The sequence below is a fragment of the Amaranthus tricolor genome, chromosome 4 (genome assembly GCF_026212465.1).
Source record: "Amaranthus tricolor cultivar Red isolate AtriRed21 chromosome 4, ASM2621246v1, whole genome shotgun sequence".
NCBI classification, from domain to species: domain Eukaryota; kingdom Viridiplantae; phylum Streptophyta; class Magnoliopsida; order Caryophyllales; family Amaranthaceae; genus Amaranthus; species Amaranthus tricolor.
In genome coordinates, this window is record NC_080050.1 from 23,655,635 (window position 1) to 23,677,108 (window position 21,474).

General features: G+C 33.8%; 2 protein-coding genes across 3 annotated transcripts; one reads left to right on the forward strand and one right to left on the reverse strand.

Annotated features, from left to right (window-relative positions):
• Positions 1-490: 490 nt before the first annotated feature.
• On the reverse strand, positions 491-12,339 carry LOC130811192 (ubiquitin carboxyl-terminal hydrolase 24). 2 transcript variants are annotated; one of them, XM_057677385.1, is made up of 9 exons: positions 12,052-12,339; positions 11,744-11,949; positions 9,962-10,108; positions 9,443-9,886; positions 9,169-9,356; positions 6,528-6,775; positions 4,596-4,741; positions 2,052-2,228; positions 491-1,057 (listed from the first exon to the last, which is right to left on the reverse strand). In XM_057677385.1, exons 2-9 carry the CDS (start codon positions 11,762-11,764, stop codon positions 869-871), a joined length of 1,560 nt encoding a protein of 519 aa, XP_057533368.1. In that variant the 5' UTR covers positions 11,765-11,949; positions 12,052-12,339; the 3' UTR covers positions 491-868. The 2 variants fall into 2 exon arrangements, with proteins under 2 accessions (XP_057533368.1, XP_057533367.1); XM_057677384.1 differs by having other exon boundaries at positions 9,443-10,108.
• A 1,230-nt stretch (positions 12,340-13,569) lies between these two features.
• On the forward strand, positions 13,570-20,507 carry LOC130811193 (uncharacterized). The gene is made up of 6 exons (XM_057677386.1): positions 13,570-13,702; positions 13,813-13,883; positions 14,349-14,484; positions 19,063-19,200; positions 19,284-19,405; positions 19,927-20,507. Exons 2-6 carry the CDS (start codon positions 13,840-13,842, stop codon positions 20,093-20,095), a joined length of 609 nt encoding a protein of 202 aa, XP_057533369.1. The 5' UTR covers positions 13,570-13,702; positions 13,813-13,839; the 3' UTR covers positions 20,096-20,507.
• Positions 20,508-21,474: the final 967 nt, after the last annotated feature.

Consider the following 21,474-nt stretch of genomic DNA (forward strand, 5'->3'; position numbering starts at 1 on the left):
CTCTTCCTTTGAAATCTCTTCCCATCCTCTTTGTTATCCAAACAAAAAATTATATATCTTTCCAAAATCTCTCTCTTTCTTGTCCCTCCATTTCTCTACCCAAGCACAGTGCTTATTATTTGATCAGACAGGTCTTACAATTCAAGATCAAAGGGAAGGTATTTTGTTAACCATTTACTCAACTATGAGCAACAAATCTTATACTCCGAAGATTTGAAAATAGACAAGTACTGGAACCAATGTTAACAAAAAAAAAAATATCCACTTTAATCCGGAAATCCTCCATGCACATGTCACAACACACATTAGCTTTCTGGTTCAGTCTGGTCAAGTTTGGATACCTGATCCCAGGAAGAGGGACTATACATTTGGCCATGTCCATCCAGAAGAAGATTAGCTAAACAGAGATTTCATATCGACGCACTCATGCAAGCTGACTTGAACAGTTTTTACATAAATAAAACCAGAAAATTCGATACGCTAAGCAACCAAGAGTCAAGATAACACACATTCATTAAACCTTTCAGATATTTAATATAAATAACCAAAGAACTTACACCGGTATCGTTTTTCACATCATGCAGAAGCATGAGAACCCTATTAGTGCTAAATCAATTGTTGCTAAGCAACCGCCAAATACCATCCCCACCAGAAAACACTTGCCACATTCTAACCCTATCGATGTTTACGACACGTAAATTCCTAATGTACTTTGCGTGGGGTGAGAGTGAGGACAAACCAAAGCACAGAAGAGTTACTAATCACTTCACAACGTAAGCAAAACCGCTTCACATTGCATAATGGATGCATGATGGACCTAGGCCAAGACTTTGACGGGGCTGAAGAGCAAGTTCTTAATGTCGTCATCTTATACTTGCTTGTAGAAAAGTACATAGGCCTGGTCATGCAAAACCTTACTGGTCGGTACTGCAGTTACAGAAGCATCGTCAAATCGGAGCCATTGCCCATCAGGATAACGGGCATCAGCCGTATAATGCCCCTTTGAAGGGTCCCTCCCATGGTGAGTGATAGTAGCCACAAGTTCATATTTCCTACCCTGTACAAAAAAATCCACATATTTGAGTGAGAAACCTCTGCCTTACTCCAATGATATTTTCAAAATAGCAATCTGCCATACATTTAGCACGATTCCATTAGACATGTAAATTGAAGCATGCAAAATTGTACTTTTGTTGGTGAAAATTCCCCATGCTGAATTGAACCCTATTTTTTGCGATTAAAGCTTTTCCGTGGTTAAATCTTTCATTGAAATAAAGTCTGAGAATAATTAAAATCACCAAGCTCCTGTCTCAGTGAATGCCTATGGTTTTTACATTTTTTTAAAAAAATAGAACTGATTGCCTATGGCTATAAGATATAACATGAGATTCCAAATTTCTGATTATGGCCATCTCCAAGATGGACATCACATGATTTGTCTGAAGTTCATGTGTTTTTAATAAAATACAGGCACCATAAATAATATATACTCCCTCGATCCCTATGAAATTGCACATTTGCACCAAGTACTGAAAGTTCAGACATTAATCAGACAAAAAACAAGTCAATGAGATAAATAAGTGGATGAGATAAAGAGAGAATGAATTAGTGAAGGAGATTAAAAAAGATAAATGTGTACCGAGATCATTGCCAAAAAGGAAAAAGAGCAAAGTGAACAAGCTAAAATGGGAATGTGTACAAAATCATTGAGACAGAGAGAATGAGTATATAATGTCTTCACTACAGCAGATAACTTACTAATTAGGTCATATAATGTTGTGATGTTAGAAAATTGTGCTTTTTGATCTAGATCCTAAACAAGAGTTGGATGAAAAATTGTGCCAAAACAACCTTCCACGATCAGCAGACATATTAATTAATTAATTAAAAAAGGAGTAACAAAAACATGCATCGGTTGGATGTCAGCCTCAATTTGTGATGATGAAATCCAATCACATAATCATATTACAGAGATGAACTAATAATTCACCAATGAAAAGAAAAAAGAAAGATTGTAATAGCGCAATGAGAAATGAACTGATCAAGCTAACCTCATTTGTAGGGGACACAAGGAGCTGTGAGCTTAACACCAATTCGAGAGGAAAGTGCACAGGCTTGTGCAATTTAGTACTACCTTGACTCCCATAGCTGAAGCGCATCAGGTGCAATATCATAATTTTTGATAGACTTTGTATTTTGACAGATTTACTAGCTCTAACTACTCCAGCCTGAATAATGCATTGAACTTATGAGCAATCAGCCAGTGTTTTTGAGTTTATAAATGGAACTATATTAGCAATCAGACACATCAATTCAAAACTAAATCAACTACCCACATCATTGCAAGCAGGTACATTTCACCATACATCAAAACAAGAGAAAAAATGTTTTAAAGGAAGAAACTGGCAGTTGTGATCAAGGCAGGGTTTGGGGGTTGGATATATGTTTTCCCTTGATATCAATTAACATTTAGGTTTTTTCCAATTGACCCTTGGTAGCAAGCATCAATTGCAACTTCACTTAAATAAGGAGTGCACATCAGCTATAATACAGCCTATAAAAATCAAAAACCAAAAGAACAATAAATCTTCGGTCCCGTCGAGAAAGGCAAAGGTCATTCATTCTAGAAAGATGTTCAATAACAGAATGAATTAATATACAACCATGGTTGAAAGGAACACAAAAAGCAAGAGCAAAACTGGCAGAAGCGAAGAACTTATTCAGAATATTAAAAAATTATTTACTCCAATGTAATTTTAATTTTCAAATAAAAATCCAAAAAGGGAAAAAGAAGTATGAACACCAGATCAATGCCAAAGCCTTAAGCACAATATAAGGGGTCGGTTCCATGAACTAAAACAATCAACATAAAAAATGTTGCAAGCAAAGCTTTTAATATATATCAAATACTAATCTACGCCAAAATGTTGCAAGCTAAGTTTTTAATTTATATCAAATACTAATCTACACCTACAAAAATCAATACAAATAATTATCCTCTTCCATGCATTGCTATTTGTTGTTTTTGTCGTATTCTCCTACTCTTACATGAGTAGAATTCAACAATGCCAAAACCTTAATCCCAACACCCACCTTTCTTTATATTGTAATCCTACCTTTATCTAGTCTTCTCATACATATCCATATGGCCAATAACCTTCCCAAAAGATTAAGCTCTTAGTGACTACCAAAATGTATTCTCCCCTCATCATCACCACACCATGATCCATCACCATATAATCATCTCTCCTCTTTGTGGCCAATAACGTTCCCAAAAGGTTATGCTCTTGGTGACTATCAAAATGTATTTCTCCTCTCTCCATCACCACCATCAGTCCATTACCATCTACCTCTCCCCACTGTTCATCTTAACTCTTCCCTCACCAAAATTACCACCACAACACCACCATCTCCTTCTCTCTCTTCCGATAGTGCATTAAGATTAATGATAATAACATCATCATCATCACCATTATAATAACAATAAATTAATAATAAATGTACAAGATAAGCAATACGTTCAACTTCTACTTGGTCAAGGCATCCTTAGGTGCACAAGGTATATTGAATAAGCCTCGGGCCTTCCGCATGACTATATATATGTAGTCATCGGTAACTAGAACAAACCTTTTTCAATTTTGAGCAAATCTACCGCTGATACTTACAAACAGATGAGAATCTATGAGATAAACACATCATATATGCCAAAAATGAAGAACTTGTCCCAGAAATTTAAGTGACAATCATAAGTAAAATCAGCAATGTTCCCTGGTTTCCTTTTTTGCCAAACCAACAAAAATCAATAGAAGAGTCCCTATATTTGATCCTTATATGATGCCCATGTAACAAATTGCTTTAGAGTACCAATAAACAGAAACCAACATTTGGCTACCATGCAACATAAAAAGATTTTGGGAACTCATTTACGTTTAGCCACCAAATAATGACATTATGTCGTAATTACCACTACAAAAGGATTAAGCACATCAATAATCTCTATGTGAAGATATCTAAAAGTGAAATTTTTATGAAGAAATGCAATGGGGGGACTGTTTTTAAGCAGACCACCCAAAGTTGGGATTTTTTAATCAACTTTTCTAAAAAAATATATTAAAAAGAATGGAAGAAAGGCAAAGGAAGGCACAAATAGCCTATTCATTAGCATGTTAGTGGACAACTACTATTATAAAATGACTGCTAGCAACGAGACATTCTTTTTGTGACGACTCACGGTCACCAATATCTCATTCAAAGTCCATCCCCACAGATGTTGCTTACAAATGCGACATCGATTGCAAGGTAGACCTTATGCAATTGCTACTCAAGATACAAAAAAACATGTGCAAGCAATAATACAATGCCGATACTAGAATTACTAGAGGAGACTTGATTCACATCAATTACACGTACACTCTTAAGAACCGATGAATGACAAGGCATGAATGTCTATAAAGTATGGATACAGCAGTCTAACACCTGTTAGCAAAAATAACAAACCATAGAAGAAATATCCATACATAACAGAAAGAAAATCAAACACATCATCTAAACAAAGCAACTTTAGATCCCTGAATTAACAAAAAACATATATGTACCTTCCCCGGGTTTGATGTTCGATAACCTTCAAGTTTCTCTGGAGCACAAAATAAGCGAAGTGCCTCCTCTATTGTGTGGACAGCCTCGGGGAAAATATCTAGATGAAGCAAGAGATATGGCTGAAAAGTAGCAGATGCTTTGTTTCCTGCTTAGAAAAACAATAGAAAACCATAATTAATGCAAAAACAATAATGAAAATATGATTCCCAAGAAGAAGAATAGCTTCATTCATCAGAGAAATTATCCATCATACAATGACATTTCATAACAGCTCCCTACTAGGCAAGATTGAGGGGAAGATTACGCAACCTTAAACTTGTAATAACTAAGAGGTCGTTTACAATTGAGTCATTGACTCTTAATAAAAAACATCATTTGCAACTTCAAATATAAAGTGCATGATTTGCTGAATCCATTAAATCAAAAAAAATATTTGGCTCTATTGAGAAATGGGCTATTGAGAAATGGGCAATCAAAACAGTATATTCAAAAACAAACAATCTGAGCACAGACAGTAAAATAAAGGATAATTGGAACAGTAAGCAAGTCCATGTTTAACTAATATACGACAGCAAACTCTTCATAGATTATAAAATGAATCATGCTGCAATACAAAAGCAGCAAAACAGCTAACTGAATTCATGAGAACAAGTCTTTCCCAACTAACTTTCTTTCCATTTACTTAAAGATTTCTTAAAAGAGGCAAAACCTAACCAATGTCCAACTATGAAAATTCTCCCATAAACTGGCAGATCACAAAGAAAATTCGTAGTTCACAAATGTTAACATCCTTTGCACAGTCTACTAATCCATGTTACATGACTCAGCTAAAGTCGATGAACACATAAATGAGGCAAAGATCAGGGGCAAAGACAAACAGGTGAAAACCTAATTCTACTTTACATTACATCTGCTAGCCACATTATAGTCCTGACCACAATCAAGAGTTTCCTTATCATTTTAGCAAAACGCTTACTCTAAAAAGGTTTTAGGTGCCCTTTGACGCTAAGGGTCCCCAAAGTCTAGTGTCCAAGTGTTACCAAAACTCAAAAAGAAATAAATTAACTCCGGAAAAAACTATTAAAAAAAATAAAAATTAAAAAAAATAAAAATTAAAAAAATTAAAAATAAAAAACTTAGATTAAGAAGAGAAAAAAAAGAAAATGAAAAGAGAAATAACGAAGAAGAGAAGAGAAAACATACTAAATGGGCATCAAATGGGTTCCTAAGACCAAGACTGAAAGGCATTTTCAGTAGATCAACTTAGGTGCTCAAAAGCGCTCGTCTCAAGGAGTCTACTCGTCTTACCCATCCCTATCAAGGCGCTCAATGCATTGCCTGCCCAAGGCGCTCAATGCATTCCCTGCCCAAGGTGCTCGCCTTAGTCGCACCTAGGCAAGCTTTCAAAAGCTAAGGCAAGAAGAGCAAGACACCATTTCACAAAAGCAGCACAAGACTAAACAAATAGAACCCCAGCTATCAACAGCATCATGTCACAACCTTAGAATTCACCAGAGTGACTCATGGATTCATTAAGCCAAACAAATTCCATAGAGTTTCACAAATCTTAGCATGTTCTGATCAACAATTACAACTGACCACTTGTACTAAAGCTTCTTTTAGACTCAAAACAAAAGCATGCTAAGAGGTTTAGAAAATTAATCCATAATAACTTTTTTAACACACCAGAAATCTAATGAAAATAGGTGCTTTGTGCCGCAATTCAACAGAAAGGACTAGCAGCAGTGACTGCTAAAAATAAACAGGTCCACGACAAGTTGAGTAATAAAGCTAGATATCAAGTTGGTAGAGGTTACAAAATCTAATACATGGAAAATAAAAAGGAAGCAAAGGAAAAAGCCACCAATAATCACAGCAAAAAAGATAAACACAGCTAAATTGAAGCATAGATGTGACACAAGACATGTTACCTGTCGCCTTAACAACACTTTTCAATCGTAAGCCAAAAATCGCACTTAGTTCTGATGGAGCAAAGCTTTGAGTTCTGGTCACTGCAGATTTATTTTTAGGCCCAACAGTCTCCCATTCATCATCGTCGGATGAAGACACCAATGAAAAATCTTGCACAGTCATGCCAGAAGGTTGCCCTCCAAGCTTTAGTAATTCATCATGCATCTGATCCATGACAAAGCTCAAGAACTCTTGAGCATCTTCTTGCCTGAACGGAAAAAGCTCTTCAATAAGATGATCCTAAATAACTGAAACCAACATCACTAAATAAGAAAGACTCATCGTGATTGGGGCAAAGGTCGTGGACATGGTCTTACAGCTCCTTGCATAGACATCTCAAAGTGAATTATTTACTTAAATAATATCCACTTTATCATAATAATTCAAGTTTTCTAGAACATATATTAGATCTATTTAAACCTACTACATATATATATATATATATATATATATATATATATATATATATATATATATATATATATATATATATATATATGATCAAATAAGAAGGGTACTTAAATAAGAAGGATAAGAAGAATTCTTTTTTGAACACTATATATACAGAAAAGGATACTATGTTATAAATTAAGAATATTCTTCAGATTTATGACATAGTATCTAATCTATGTACATAGTGAATTTTACAATTAAGTGTTTTTGACTTGATCGTGAATATTCGTGACCTTAGATTTTTTTTTATCTTATTAAAAATCAAGGGTGTAGAATGCTTCTGATCCTTCTTATTTTGAACACCTTTTTGTTGGACTCCTCCTCTATATATATATATATAATGGCTTTGTTAGAATAACAACAATGGTTGTTACTCCATGTTTTAAATTACAGACTACATACGGGGTTTCAGGGAATGGTAAGCTCAAAATCCATTGTAAATATGCAATTATTTAACTGAATGACCTCATTTTTATTCCATGTGGAGCCCAAAAGAGAAAAATCATCTCCCATATTAACGCTATAAGAGCTTTGTTTCCATGTATCTAAAATCAAGCTTGCAGGCAAACACCAAAAGAATTACATATCTACTAAAGCCAATTGCGAAAGTTGAAATTACTCTCTAGATAAGTTACACGAAGCTATAAATTTATGATAAAAATCATCATTAACAAGGATAAGGTTGCGTAAATTAACACCTTAAGTCCTACCCTAGATGGACGCCACTTAATGGCATTGGGATAATAAATTGTTGTATTAGGAGGGGAGGAGAGCCAATTATGTATGTGGCAAGATTAGTTTTTACCTTTTTCACAATAAAAAAATGTACAATCCAAAGATATATTATGATTTGGATGGCTTCATGTTCTGTTGTGGTGGCTTTACAAATATGTACGTAAACTTGGGCCTAGAACTATCCTAAACTTCTTCAACCTACATTTTGGCACATACACTAAAAACTAGACAATTGAACAAAAAGTGGTCACATGTGACGATGAATAAAAAACTTAAAACCAAAATAAATTGTGAGAGGACTTTATGGTAGTGAGAGAAAACTATAGTGAGAGCGAAATCCACTAGGCGTGGTGGCAAAAAATTATGCTTTGCAGATAAATAGAATGTAAATTTTGGGCATCCCAAAATAGTACAGTGGAAATTGATTGATAACCCTTTGTTTTCAGGGTCATATGATTTCAAGGTCATCAATGTATCATCACAATAGCATAAATGATTTCAAGGTCATCAAATGATCAAGCAAGAAACTTTCACATATATACTCCAGGACAAGGATATTAACAAAATAGAGTCATGCAGCTATTTCGTTGTAAAACTGCATTTGGGTATGTTTTCAGGCAATCAACAAACAATATAATAATTAAGCATCTGCATCCAAGACAAACTACACCTCTCCCAATATATCAAATGCATCAACTTGGATCAGTAAAAATGATAATGGCTCATAGCAAAACAAATACCATTGCTAACTCATTCTGATCATTTCATGAATTACCTCTTTCTTTGCAATCATAGAGTCCTCAATGCCTCACCTAAACCACCATCCATACCAGGAATTTGTGAGATTTTTCCTAATGATTGGCCTCTAAAACATCAACATCGACCTTTTAACAAAAATTATCAACTCAATAGCTTAGGAGAAGCACAAAATTAGATGCATGTAACTGATAGTTGTCTAAGCCCTCTAAATGGATGGTGTCTTTGAGGAGTAAGATGGTGGGTTGCACAACTTAAATATCACATTATTCCCCTTTTGTACACAAACTTCAAAAACAACAATTATTGTATTTCCCAAATCTTACCAACTTCATTTTGGTTGTTGACGGCAGAAAACAAGTAATGGCTTACAAAACAGTCAGTCAACAGTGCGTTCCAGCAGGGCAGTAACACAATTTGCATGACGCAATGACTAACGAACTCGATCCATCTTAGCAGATGTATCAGATATCATTAGATATGTGGAGCATTCAAATTTAGTCATAGTACTTCATATCAAAGGCATAAATGCATAAAGGAAAACCGGGCCATCATCAAGAAATGGACATTTAATAGACTAAAAAATCCAAATAATGAAACGAGGCATTAAAATTTTTCAAAAAAAAAAAAAAAAACTAAAAATGAGATAAAGCACACCTTGTCCTGCCAGAGAAACCACTTGGCACATCTGGAGTAAACTTTTTCACCACACCTTCAAACATAACAGGGCTAAAGGGCCTGCCAGTCTCAACAAAATTTCGATCCTTTTTCTTTGAGCTCAAACCATGAGGCATGTCAAACTCCGATACAAAATTCATGAATGCAACCAATGTTGGATAATTAACCTAAATATATGAGCAAGCACAAATTACCAATAAATAAAACTTTCAGTCATAACATATAAAGACACATATAATCATTAAAAAAATACCTTGGGGATATCACGAGTTTTAAGTTGCTGTAGAAGTTTCAGAAAAGGGGAGCATGACAAAAGCGCCTGCAAAGTTGCATTAAGGAAACACAGATTCCCTGCATTGATCAAGCCCCTAGGAAGCAAGTCACAAGTGGCAACAGTGCTACTACTAAAAGCTTTTTCTGGATCATCTTTTAGAGGCAAAATCTTTTTGGATGAGTCACAAACACCATTAGAATATTTCTCCTTCACTTTAACGTCCTGACCACCTTTTGGAGAGCTTAAAATTTGTTGCGGCAGAACAGTTCCATCAACCTTTGGGCAGCAAGCAGAAGCTAGATCAACATTTCCATCGTTAATTTCTTTCACACCATTAGTTAGTGGATGAACACGTTCGTAGGCATGGGACCTTCCATTTTCTTTAGATACAGCAGCTCCTGATACAGGCAAATCATCCTTTACCTGCACAGAACAAGCATCTTTCTTGAACAAATTAAATTTCTTGACAGAAGAAGCTACTTCTTTTCCAGTTTTTACATTTCCAGCACCCAATAATGCTCCGGACACCAAAGGCAAGGAACCAAACTGGAGAGCTCTCTCAACCACAGGTTTTTTTGTATTCTCAGCTGGCTTATTGTGAAATGACTTAGTCTCAGCTTCAGTAAACGATCCAAACAATATAATCTGTAGATGAAGAACAAACCTCATAAGCAGAGCAATCGAAATTATAAGATACATATTTAAAATAAGGACTTATTTTAATACTCGCAAAGGGCATGTCTAATCCACTGAAATTCAAAACATATCAATATACAAGAGAATAATTACAGAATTACATTATATAGATGTGCACTGATTACACACTTCACCTAGACATGAAGATGTTCATGAAAACAGAGATGATGATTACGAAACACGATGCCTCAAGTTCACATGTTTTAAGATAGACACCAATTAAAAATTGCACCATTGTTTTCCTCAAAATTCCCTATTCCCCCAAGTATCATATCTAATTGAGAAATTTAAAATATCCATTTAAATTTTGTGCATAATGCCACCTCAATAGACACTCAATAATGCAACTATGCTAATCAATCCCTTTACAGAACTCAAGAGTGACCGACTAGTATCCTGTAAATTCATTTCAACATTTAACCTTTATAATTATTATGTTTGCACATCTTCCAATAGAAAACTTCCTCAAATATCCATTTCATCAAGAAAAAGAACAAGTTCTTCAACATATTCTTAAACAGCTAATGCTAGAAAATGAAGTGTTCCTCAAATAAACTAATATGACTCATACCATAAGACTTTCCTAATATTTTCACATACAGTTGTATTTCTTTATTAATTATCAAAATGAAGTTATATTGTACACTATTGGATTAGAAATGCAACGGTGTGAATAACTCTTTCAATTTTCAGATAAATCTGCAATAGACAACAATAACAAAAAAAAAAAAAAAGATCACACGTGAATCTATAGCATTCATATTGCGCTAATATCCAAGGCATGAGTAGTAGATAGTGTTCACAGAATATATTCTACATTGGGTTCAATTTGAACTGATATTCAAGCGGGAGAAAATACTTAAATCGTCCAAGCAAAAAATAGCTCCAACTACGTCTTAAAGAGTACATTAATATGCGAGAGAGAAATCAAGCACGCACCCCTACCCCCTACCCCCTCCCCCAAACAAATTATTATCGAATAAAAAAAAGTCCCACCTCCAATACACTTTTACTTCCCAGTGTTCTCTCCCTACACACACACCAAATCCCCAATCCCAAACTCCTCGTCCAAGTGCGTTGTAAGTTAAACATTAAATTTAATCCAGTTTACAATTTCTATGAGCATAAAGATAAAATGAATCCCATTTGTAATTTATTGATTGTGACTATATCGGAGATGTCAGAATGCAGATTATGACAAAATTAATTGTGACTGAATCATGGTTGTAAGAATGCCGTTCTGCAATAGTTTCCGCAACTGCAACCAGAATTGCAATTTTGCACTAAGGACATAATTATCACACTCCCTAAAATGCAAAATTACACGAAACGCTTTTCAAAAAGGAGTATGTATCAAGCACACGAGCACAATAGCTCTGTAGCAGTATTCAATTATGCCAAATTTCAATCCTACATAAACCCACCAAATTCCTTTAATAATTCGAAACAATAAGGGTTCCTACTTTCAATGATACTACAATTTATATACGCAATGAAGTATTGAATTCAATGTTGCTAAAGAAATCATCAATCAATCAACAAATTCATGATTAAAGATGAGAAAAGGGCGAAAAATAAATATACCTTAGAATTAGAGCCGTCCATGTTGCGGGAAAAAAAATGGATTGAAGGTATTAAGGGTATAAGAAAATAGAGTTAATCGATGAGAGAACGTTTTATTAGAAGACATGAAAAAAGAGGTGAAGAAAAAAGAGTGAGAACACAAGATAGCATTAACTATCAAAGCCACAACTCCAGTTTTGATTTACCCTTGTATACTTGATCATCGACTTCATGTACCAAACATGACAGTAAAAAAACAAATAAAAATCAAAAAATTTAGAGAGAATATAATCAAAATTGAAAGATTAATAAGATAGGGTTAAACTTACCGAAGATTAGAGATGGATGAACTGCAACAATCCCTGGGTTTTTCAAGGGATTTGAAGAAGGAGAAGAGAGAGAAAATGATTGAAGAGAGAGAAAATCATAAAAAGAGGAAGGAGGAGATTACTACGTAGAGAACTCCGAAGATGGAGATGGAGATGGAGATGGAGATGGAGATGGAGATGGAGAATACGCAGAAGAAAAGGATGGGGGCAACAACAAGACTTGAGTCGACAAGCTTAGGTTTTGTGGGGTTTGGGTTTTTAGGGTAGAAGAAAACTGAAGCATCAGATGATCAGATTTTTCTTTTTTTTTCTCTTAAAACTACTTTATATAAGTGATTAATTTTATATTATAAATTTTTAAACAAAAACGTTTAATTTTGAAATTATTTTTATTAGGTTGATTTATATTTAGTGACTAATTAAATTAGTCATTTATAATTTTAAAGTGATTAATTAAAGAAATACGTAAATTATTTAAATCTATCAAATGGTATATATAATTTGCTAATTAAATTTGACAATAATAATAAAATTGAATGATATGATTTGAATTTACTTTTACTTACATTTTAAAAATCATCGATTTTCCTCAAGCCTTTTGGATTAGTTTTAGTATCTTTTTTAGATTTTTATTTCAAGTAACCAAACATGTCGTTAAAGTTCAAAGTGATCACTTACATTTTTGAAATGATCACTAAAAATTTTAAAGTGATCACTTATAATATTTAAGCGGACACTTATACCCTTAAAGTGATCATCTACTAACATAAAATTATCAATTAGAGAAATTGACTACTTATATGTATACATCTCATGATAAGACGATCTAATACCAAACTTGCGTTATTTAAGAATTTGATTTCAGAGTCAACAAAAGAGTATATAATTAACACAGTGTATTTGTGTAAAAATAATGATGAAAAGAAGTAAAAAGGATTAAGGATATCAGAAAGCAAGTAGAACTATTTCACAAATTATTAAATGAGATGGTCTTATTGAATTGATTCATATGTATTTAATGTGTTAAAGTGATTATTTAAAATTTTAAAGTGACCAATAAATATTAATTAATTATATGAGCTATTTTCATAATGATACGTATTCATATGAGACAATCTAAACTAGAATTATTTTGCAACAACTCCAAAAAGTTAGCGGAAATTTAAGGTACACTTTTTTCTTACATAACATTTACATAACAATAATTTTTCTTTCTCTTTCCCTTATTTTTGAGAAAAAGATCCGGACTTAAAATTATCACTTAAATATAAAATGATTAATTAGAAAAATTAACTAATTATATGAACTCGTCTTATGATAAGATAAGCTCATACAAGACTTGCTCTCAAAGCTTTAACAATTTGATTTTACAATAATGTATTAGTTTATTATAATAATAAAAAAGAACTAAAAAGGATTAATTAAAAAAATAAAAAGAAATATAGGTTACGTTGAATTTATTATTTTTTTTTCATAAGAAAAGTAAAGTAGAAATATTTTGCAACAACCCGAAAAAGTTAGGCTGAAATTTAAGGTAGACTTCTCTCTTACATTACATTTTAGTCATTTACATAACAATCTTTCTCTTTCTCTTTTTCTTTTTCTTTCTTATTCTCATCAAAAAAATCCGGACTTCATCTTAGATTCTTAGGTAATTATATTAGATTTATTATTATGTCTTTCATGTTTCTTATTTTTTCTTTGATTTTCTTTGGTGAATTTTTATATTCTCCTCACCCCATGATTTTCTCTTGTCGGCAGGTATTTTGATCTTTGATTGAGAAAATTATGGCTTTGGTATCAGAGGAAACTACTACCATCTGCAATCACTGGTATTCTTATTCTGTCTATTATGTTTTTTGATGTCAGACCTAACTTGGGTTCTTAATTCTTATGATCACTGATATAAAAAAATTCTTATATCTTGAAATTTTATCAATTGGGTGATATTTTTCTTTCATGTTTCTTGCATTAAAAAAAAAAAATCTTAGTCTGAGGGCGGGGAGGCTAGGTGGGAATCGAACCCGGAATTGAACCATACCCGGGAAAACCGGTACTCGCTTAACCGACCCGATTCTCAATTGATTCAACCTTTTTAGAGTGGGAAAAGGCATGATCTAATGCGAATTGAATGATATCTAATGCGATTTGAATGATTTAAGCTTTGATTTGATCTTTTTGTGAAATTGAATGGTTATTTTGTGTTCAAGTCTTGATTTAAGGTAGATTTTGCTTAGTAATTAGATGGGTGTTTGATGAAATTAAGAATTCTATATGTATGTATAATTTTTTTTCAGTGATAGAGCTATTCCTTCTGCAAATATCGATTTGCATAATGTCCATTGCGCCAGAAATCTTGAGAAATGCAAAATTTGTGGGGATATGATCCCAAGAAAGCATGCTGAGGAACATTATCTTAATACCCATGCTCCTGTAAGTGAAAAGATATGATTTTTGGCTTATTGCTATTGTTTCTGTTTACTTATTTAATGCTAGACTTGCTTTGAAGAAGGTATGTTTATTGGTTTTATTTTGTATGTTGCTTAATTATATCAGTAGATGAATCAATTTGGTGAGGTTTTAGTTTTTGTTCTTTTTTTCTTTTTTGTATTTTTAAGGTCCTAGTCGAGGTTGCATACAGTTCTTAATTGTTAATATGTGATTTAGAAAATTTGATAAGTTATGGAACAGTAGAAAATGTAAACCAAATGGATTAGGTCTTTTCATTGGAGAAATGATGAGGAAAGATAAATCTAGATCGAGGGAAAGTTGCGTGGAAGGTCATACTAGGTGAATGTGTATTCATCCAACACAAAACTCTTAGTCCTCGATGTTAGTGTGCAATCCACACAGAAAATGAAATCCAATGATCAGGAAAATTCAAATGGTGTAACCTAAAAGTAGGAAATGAATGTTTTTGTTTATACATTCGTTTAACAAGCTTATTGGGCAAGCAAGAAAGATCTGCATCCAACTTGTAAGAACGGCCAAGAGGAGAAAATCAGTTAGATAAGATCTTAATAGGATGAAGTATGACAATTATACATAACAAAATTTTCTTGTCTAAGATATAGTGATTGAGGATATATTAAAGGAATACTTGTGTGAGTTATTCAATGAAATATATAGATGGAATCATGGAATGGGTGAGAGAACAAAGAGTTAATGAGATGAATAAATAATGTGAAGGTGGAAAAGGCTTTGAATTGATGTGAAAGAAAGTAGTCCGTTGCTATTTCAATTGAGTTCACCACTGTTGGTGATGGAGGTCTAAAAGAAAGTTAAAGTGGAGACAATGGTAATGGGGTTATTGAAAAACTAGGACTTTCATGGTGGGTGGGTGTGCATTGGAGAGTGGAGGTGGGAAGGGCGGCTCATGGTAATTAGGTATAGCTATTTATGGGTCTTTGTGATGGTCATGCTAGGTCATGAATTTTTCAAGGCTCTATGCGAACTACTTGTTTGGGAATCTTTAAAAGTTACATTGTATTAAAATGCAAAATAAAAAAATAGGAAAAATAATTTACTAAAATAATTCATTATTTATATCGAACACCAAATCTTATGAGGAATTAAACATACTTCAAGATTTTGAACCTATCATCTTATATATAATTCTATAAATGATGTTAATTGAAATAAAAAGAGAGGAGCGAAATAAAACAAAAATATGTACTTTAGTTTTCAATTAAATTGAACAGAAGCAGTTCTAGATGAACAAGATATGCATACATGATAATACTAAAAACACAATTGGTTTGTTTGTTTTTAAAACTCTTACAACGCAGCCGATGCAATGCAGCCTTGTTTTTACACTATGTTTCCACCAATGTATAAGAAGCACATTTGTATAGTGCATAGTCCATATTTTGCTCTATGGTGCACAAAATGCGTGTTTAGGGATAGCGCTTGGTGTCTTGTAATTTCCAAATGATACTATTTCTTTCTTCTATGATTGTCTAGTGACACTATTTTAGCTTTTGTTATATTATTTAATTTCTTTCTAAGGATTTAGAATTTTAGGGGGTTATTGGTTGGGAATCTATAAATGATATTGCATGGGCCTTTGTAGAATAGTTGTTAGATTAAGCTAAAAGAGAGGGATGGAGAGAAAAAGTATGAGAAAGTAAAAACTTAAAATTGACAGGGAACAAAAGTCAATGTGATTATAGGAGCGTCATCAGGATGGATAGGCACGCTATTGCGTGACAGGACTTGACCAAACATCTCATTCCATGAGCTCAGGAGGCAAAAAAAAATTTAAGATCATTGCTTTTTAATTCTGAAGAAGCTGATGAGGGGCTTCTTTTTAGGACATTTCTAAATTGCAGCAAAAGTAATCTTTATAATGTACGTTGGCTCTACTTGTGATTTACTTGGTACTCTTTAATTTGGAATTTCAACAAGTCCTCTTTTACATTGTGGTAAAAAAAGCATCAAAAACTCTTGATGTCTAGAAAAGGTCTATGCTTTTTTCAGTCCATAGGAAATGTGTTCTCAGATATAATGCTTCAATCTGAGTTTTAGTCGAAAAAAGTGTTTTGTTTTATACTTTCATTTCTTTAAATAGCACCATGTTCGCTATTGGAAATGTCTTTTAAATTGCAGCATTTGTTTATAGGGTAAGTTTTTTGGGTGCGTATGACAACATCGCCTGTCTTCACATGGAAATCCATTTTGCGATCTAAGTCGCAATTTTGCAATTAAAATCAGAGGAGGTTTACCTCTCATCCAAACTAGGATCTTATGATTTGAAATTGATTGCGCTCATCAGATTGAGGAGTTATAGCTCTTTGAGAATCCATAGATAGGAAATAATTGGTTGACTTGGGAAGTCTATAGATTGAAGTATATTGTCAAGTCTTTCTCTCTTTCAGTGTAATTTCTTCTATAAAAAATTGAATGTCAAGGTCCTTTACGGTAAGGATAACTAGATTCTATTCTTATTTCATATGATTTTTTATTATTTTGTATTTGAAGAATATTATTTAAAAATGCTAATTTATACTTTGTATATTGCGAAGTAGTCTTCTGGAGAGAAAGAGAGCTATGATACACACTTTATAAACACTAAGGACCTGTCATCCCAAAATTATAAGTATTGAAAATGAGAAACCAAGTGGTAGCAAACCCGAACATAACTAAACTCGTGAAGGGGATACAAGTCCTAAAAAGGAAATCTGAACATTTTTGCTTAGTTTAACTCAAAAGGATGCGAAATCTACATTTCTAAACTACAAGGTGTTTAGCTAATGTTGTAGATAAAATTAGTATAACTTAACAATACCACCAGGATATTATCAGACTGTATGTAGGTTATTGCAGTTATGACTTGTGAGGTCAAAAACGTTATATTCATAGTTGTAGTTCCATTATGTTATCTCAAAATAGCAATAAGTTGTTCATGGAATCAGGGGAAATATGTAATTCTGTTAAACTTTGAAAAGGTAAGGTGTGAAAACGCCTAGCTATACTCTGATCTTTTGGCTGATGGACTGTGTTCCTTGCTTTGGTAAGTTGCTCTTTTCTTCATGTACTTTCACGCTTTTATTGTAACAATTGCCTCTTATGTCTAAAACTTTAACAAGACTGGTGATCCTCTTTAGATGTGTTCTTGGGATTCTGATGAAGTTTTTCCTTGATTAAAACAGCTTAATGGATTACCTATATCCTCAAATTTCTTCAACATCGTTGTGGGATGGTGATCAAGTACCGCAACAAAAGTAGAATTTTAAAGAAAAGTAAGATGGAGAGGGGAATAAAAAGCTAGAGGATGTATTAAGAGAAGGGAGGTCCTTTTGAAAATTGTTGTCTTGATCGAAATATGGATGTGAAGAAAGTTTCATTGCCCATAAACTATAAAACAAGAAGATTCTAGGATGGCGGGTATTAGTTTCTCTTCTGCAACACATTTGCTCATCATCTTTTTTATAATCAAATTAAAGCCGTTTTGGCCTTTCCATTCTGATTCAGATATGTTTGAGCTCTATAAACTAGGGTAAAACTTTCTCCCTTTGTTTTAGGGGTGTTTGGGAAAATAGCTTATTTAGCTTATTTTCTTACAAATAGAGGATTGGGGGTGAAACCATCTAATACTAATGTTTAGGTAAATTAGTCGGTTGAAACAACCTATAGGTATGAATAAGTTGTTTTTGAACAAGCTGCTTATAGCAGCGGGTTCAAAATCAGCTAGTCAAACCAATTGATCAAATCAGTTGGTCTAATCAGCCAATGTAATTAGCTAAGTTATTAGCTCTCAGCTGTTTGCCAAACATTCCCTTTTATCTTTCTGACATTGTTGCCATTTCTAGAATTGCTAGTAATCTGAAGAAAGTGCAAAAAAATTGCCAGGAAGGAAAATGTATCATGGTCATGACATTTGGGAACATGATATTACTTGATACATCAAAGGGTAGGTATAGAAAAACCATTTCTATCTTACGAGTTGTTTTTCATTCATCAAAGCAAGCAATATATCCTACCTCCATACATAGGTACTTATAGGAATGTCATCAAACCCTATTCATTACTCTAATTACGCTTTAGGATACAAAAGCAATGGCTGAAATTTTGAAGTTACTAAGCTATAAGTTGAAATTAACATTCTTTAGGATACAAAAGCGATGGCTGAAATTTAAAGTTGGTAAGCTATAAGTTGAAATTAACATTATTGGCTAAAAACAGAGTTATGACCTGATAATTGTGTGCTCATCTGAGCAAGGGAAGTGCTTGCCTAAGCACATTATGTACTTGTTTAAGCACAAAGTCCATTCTCGCTTGAGCCAAAGATTTATACCTGATCGGTTTCAGATCATATGCATTTCTTATGTATGTAAAGTTGCTATCAAAGGTCGATAAGAAACAACCATTGTTTTTACAAGGTAGAGAAATTTCATATTTTGGTCTCTGTTTCTCTCTCTCTCCCTACTTTGTTTCAACTGTTTATTCGCTTGTGTAAATTTATTTTACATTGTGGCATCGATTCATACTGATCTACTTTCCATGGAACAGGTAGCTTGTTCTTTATGCAGGGAAACGATGGAGCGTGACGTTTTGGATATACATAAAGGAGAGAACTGTCCACAAAGGATTGTAACATGTGAATACTGTGAATTTCCTTTGCCAGCCATTGATCTGTCGGAACACCAGGCATTCTAGTTTTCCTAATCAAATTTTTAATCGCGAGAATCATTCGGTGCTAGTTTTTTTATGTGAACTTACTCTTTTTTCAGGATGTATGTGGGAATCGAACAGAACATTGCCATCGCTGTTCTAGATATATTAGGCTACGTGATCGCTATGTCCATGAAATAACCTGCAATGATGCTGTCGAAGCTGCTGTGGGCTCGTCTTGGTAAATGCCAACCTTTTATTAGCATCTATCAGTATTGTTGTTGGGTTTCGTAAAATTGAAGACTGCTGATATGTTTTCTCGCTTTAGTTATCATATCTAGTAGAGCTGTTCATGGGGCTTGGGCGGGTAGCGGACCTGGTAATCCTTAAAATCTACCCGCGGGTTCAAATTTTCAAAAGCCTGCCCGCATTTGTGGACCTATTTTTTGTCGCTACCTGCCCATTTTCTTAGTGGCGGGTAAGCGGGCATTTCTTGTATAAAAAATTAAATTACAATACAAATTATTAAATTAAGTCCTAATAATAATTAAAATAATACAATATATTGTCCAAAATACTCAAAATAATACAAATGTTAAGGGTAGACATTATCTACCCTTTCAGGGTGCGATTTTTTTGGGTTGACGAGGACTCTTTGCAACCTATTTTTTTAATGCTCCTTTAAAGTTCACTTCTGGTTGGTTGGCTGTGTGATTCATCGTGCTATTTTATTGATTGTTGCATAATTCTGCAATCTCTTAGGGATTCGAGTCTGCCTCCTTTGGCGGAGAGCGAGCCACGACCACGAAGAAGAGATCCACCGACGTTCCCAAAAGGACACCTGTTAATTACGATTGCAATTACTGGGATTGCGTTTTTTTTAGGATCGTTTTTCTACCAGAGGAAATCTGAGAGCAGTCCAGGGAGCTAGGAGCACGGATAAGCCCACAGGCCACAAGTCGCTTTCGCACCTTCTGTTAATTTGATGTTTTGGATTGTGTATAATTATAACCTCAACAATCCACTCAAGTCAGATATATCTAAAAATTCCAGGCCTTGAAGATTTTTATATCTGGTTGAGCAACTGACATTTTTTTAAATTATATGGTAGGCTAAGAAGAGGTGAGGAAAGAGGGCTAGACGAGAATTGAACTGAAGACTTTGATATGGAGAAAGCGATATTTGTTGCAACTGAGAAGAAATACGATCCTCAGTTGAGCAATGACGAAAACTTAGATCGTGTCTGCGTTTTATTGTTGTGTGGTTTAAGTGCTTAGTACATATGAATGATGAAATTATCCTAAGCTAATAATAATACTCCATCTGAACCAATTTAGTTGTCACGTTTCCTTATTTGGCAAAACCATATCAATTGTCAACTAAATACTCTTAGTTCACACATGTAATTACGAATATACCTCCATATGTCTTACTTACCCAAACTAATTAACTAAATAACCCAATACTAATAATCTTAATCATTCCCTCCCTTTTTAATACCTATAAGTAAAACCCTATCTCTCATCTTCATCTTCAACGTTTGATTTTTTCTTCATCTTCTTCAATGATCTTCATCTTCATCCCTATTCTTACTGTTTAACTTTTATCATCTTCATCTTCATTTTTTTTTCCACCATCTTAGTCTTCATTTAAAACCCTAATAATTTTAGGGGTTTTAAGATCTGAGTTTATTCTTTACTTTTCTGGATTTTTCGAACGTGGCGTCACCAAGGTCTTGTCTTTCTTGGTTGTCTTCGTCCCAAGAAAGTGATCCTACGATTAGACCTCCTAACCCATGGTTCGACTTCTACAATCGTCTACCTCCATCTCTTACGACTTCTGTTGAAACGGATCCTGACTAGGGAAGAAGTATAACTTCTGAAGATGAAGAAATGCAGGGTATGTTTGATTTACAACTGGATCTTCAAGATCTATACATTGAGGACTTGTTCCCCTCCTCAGATGAAGAATCATTGAATGATGATGATTTGGTGTCTGATTTTGATGTTTGAGGCCCATTTTCTCGTATGGATACATCTTTCCTCTATGATTAATGATGATTTTGTTTATGTGGTTTGTATGCACGTCTATGTTCGTGTTCTGTTTTTGTTGCCCTATGATTTTTTTTAGGGTAAACAGTTGATTATAGCTACAAAATCCCTAAATCTACTTATTTTGCCACAAATCTAGGGCTTTCAGTTCATAAGCCACCAAACATTATGTTTATGAGGTTATGTTCTTACCAGATGTAGGAGGCAATTAGTATGGGATTTAGGTTATCTGTGATGAGTGCAATTTGTTCTCTAAGAT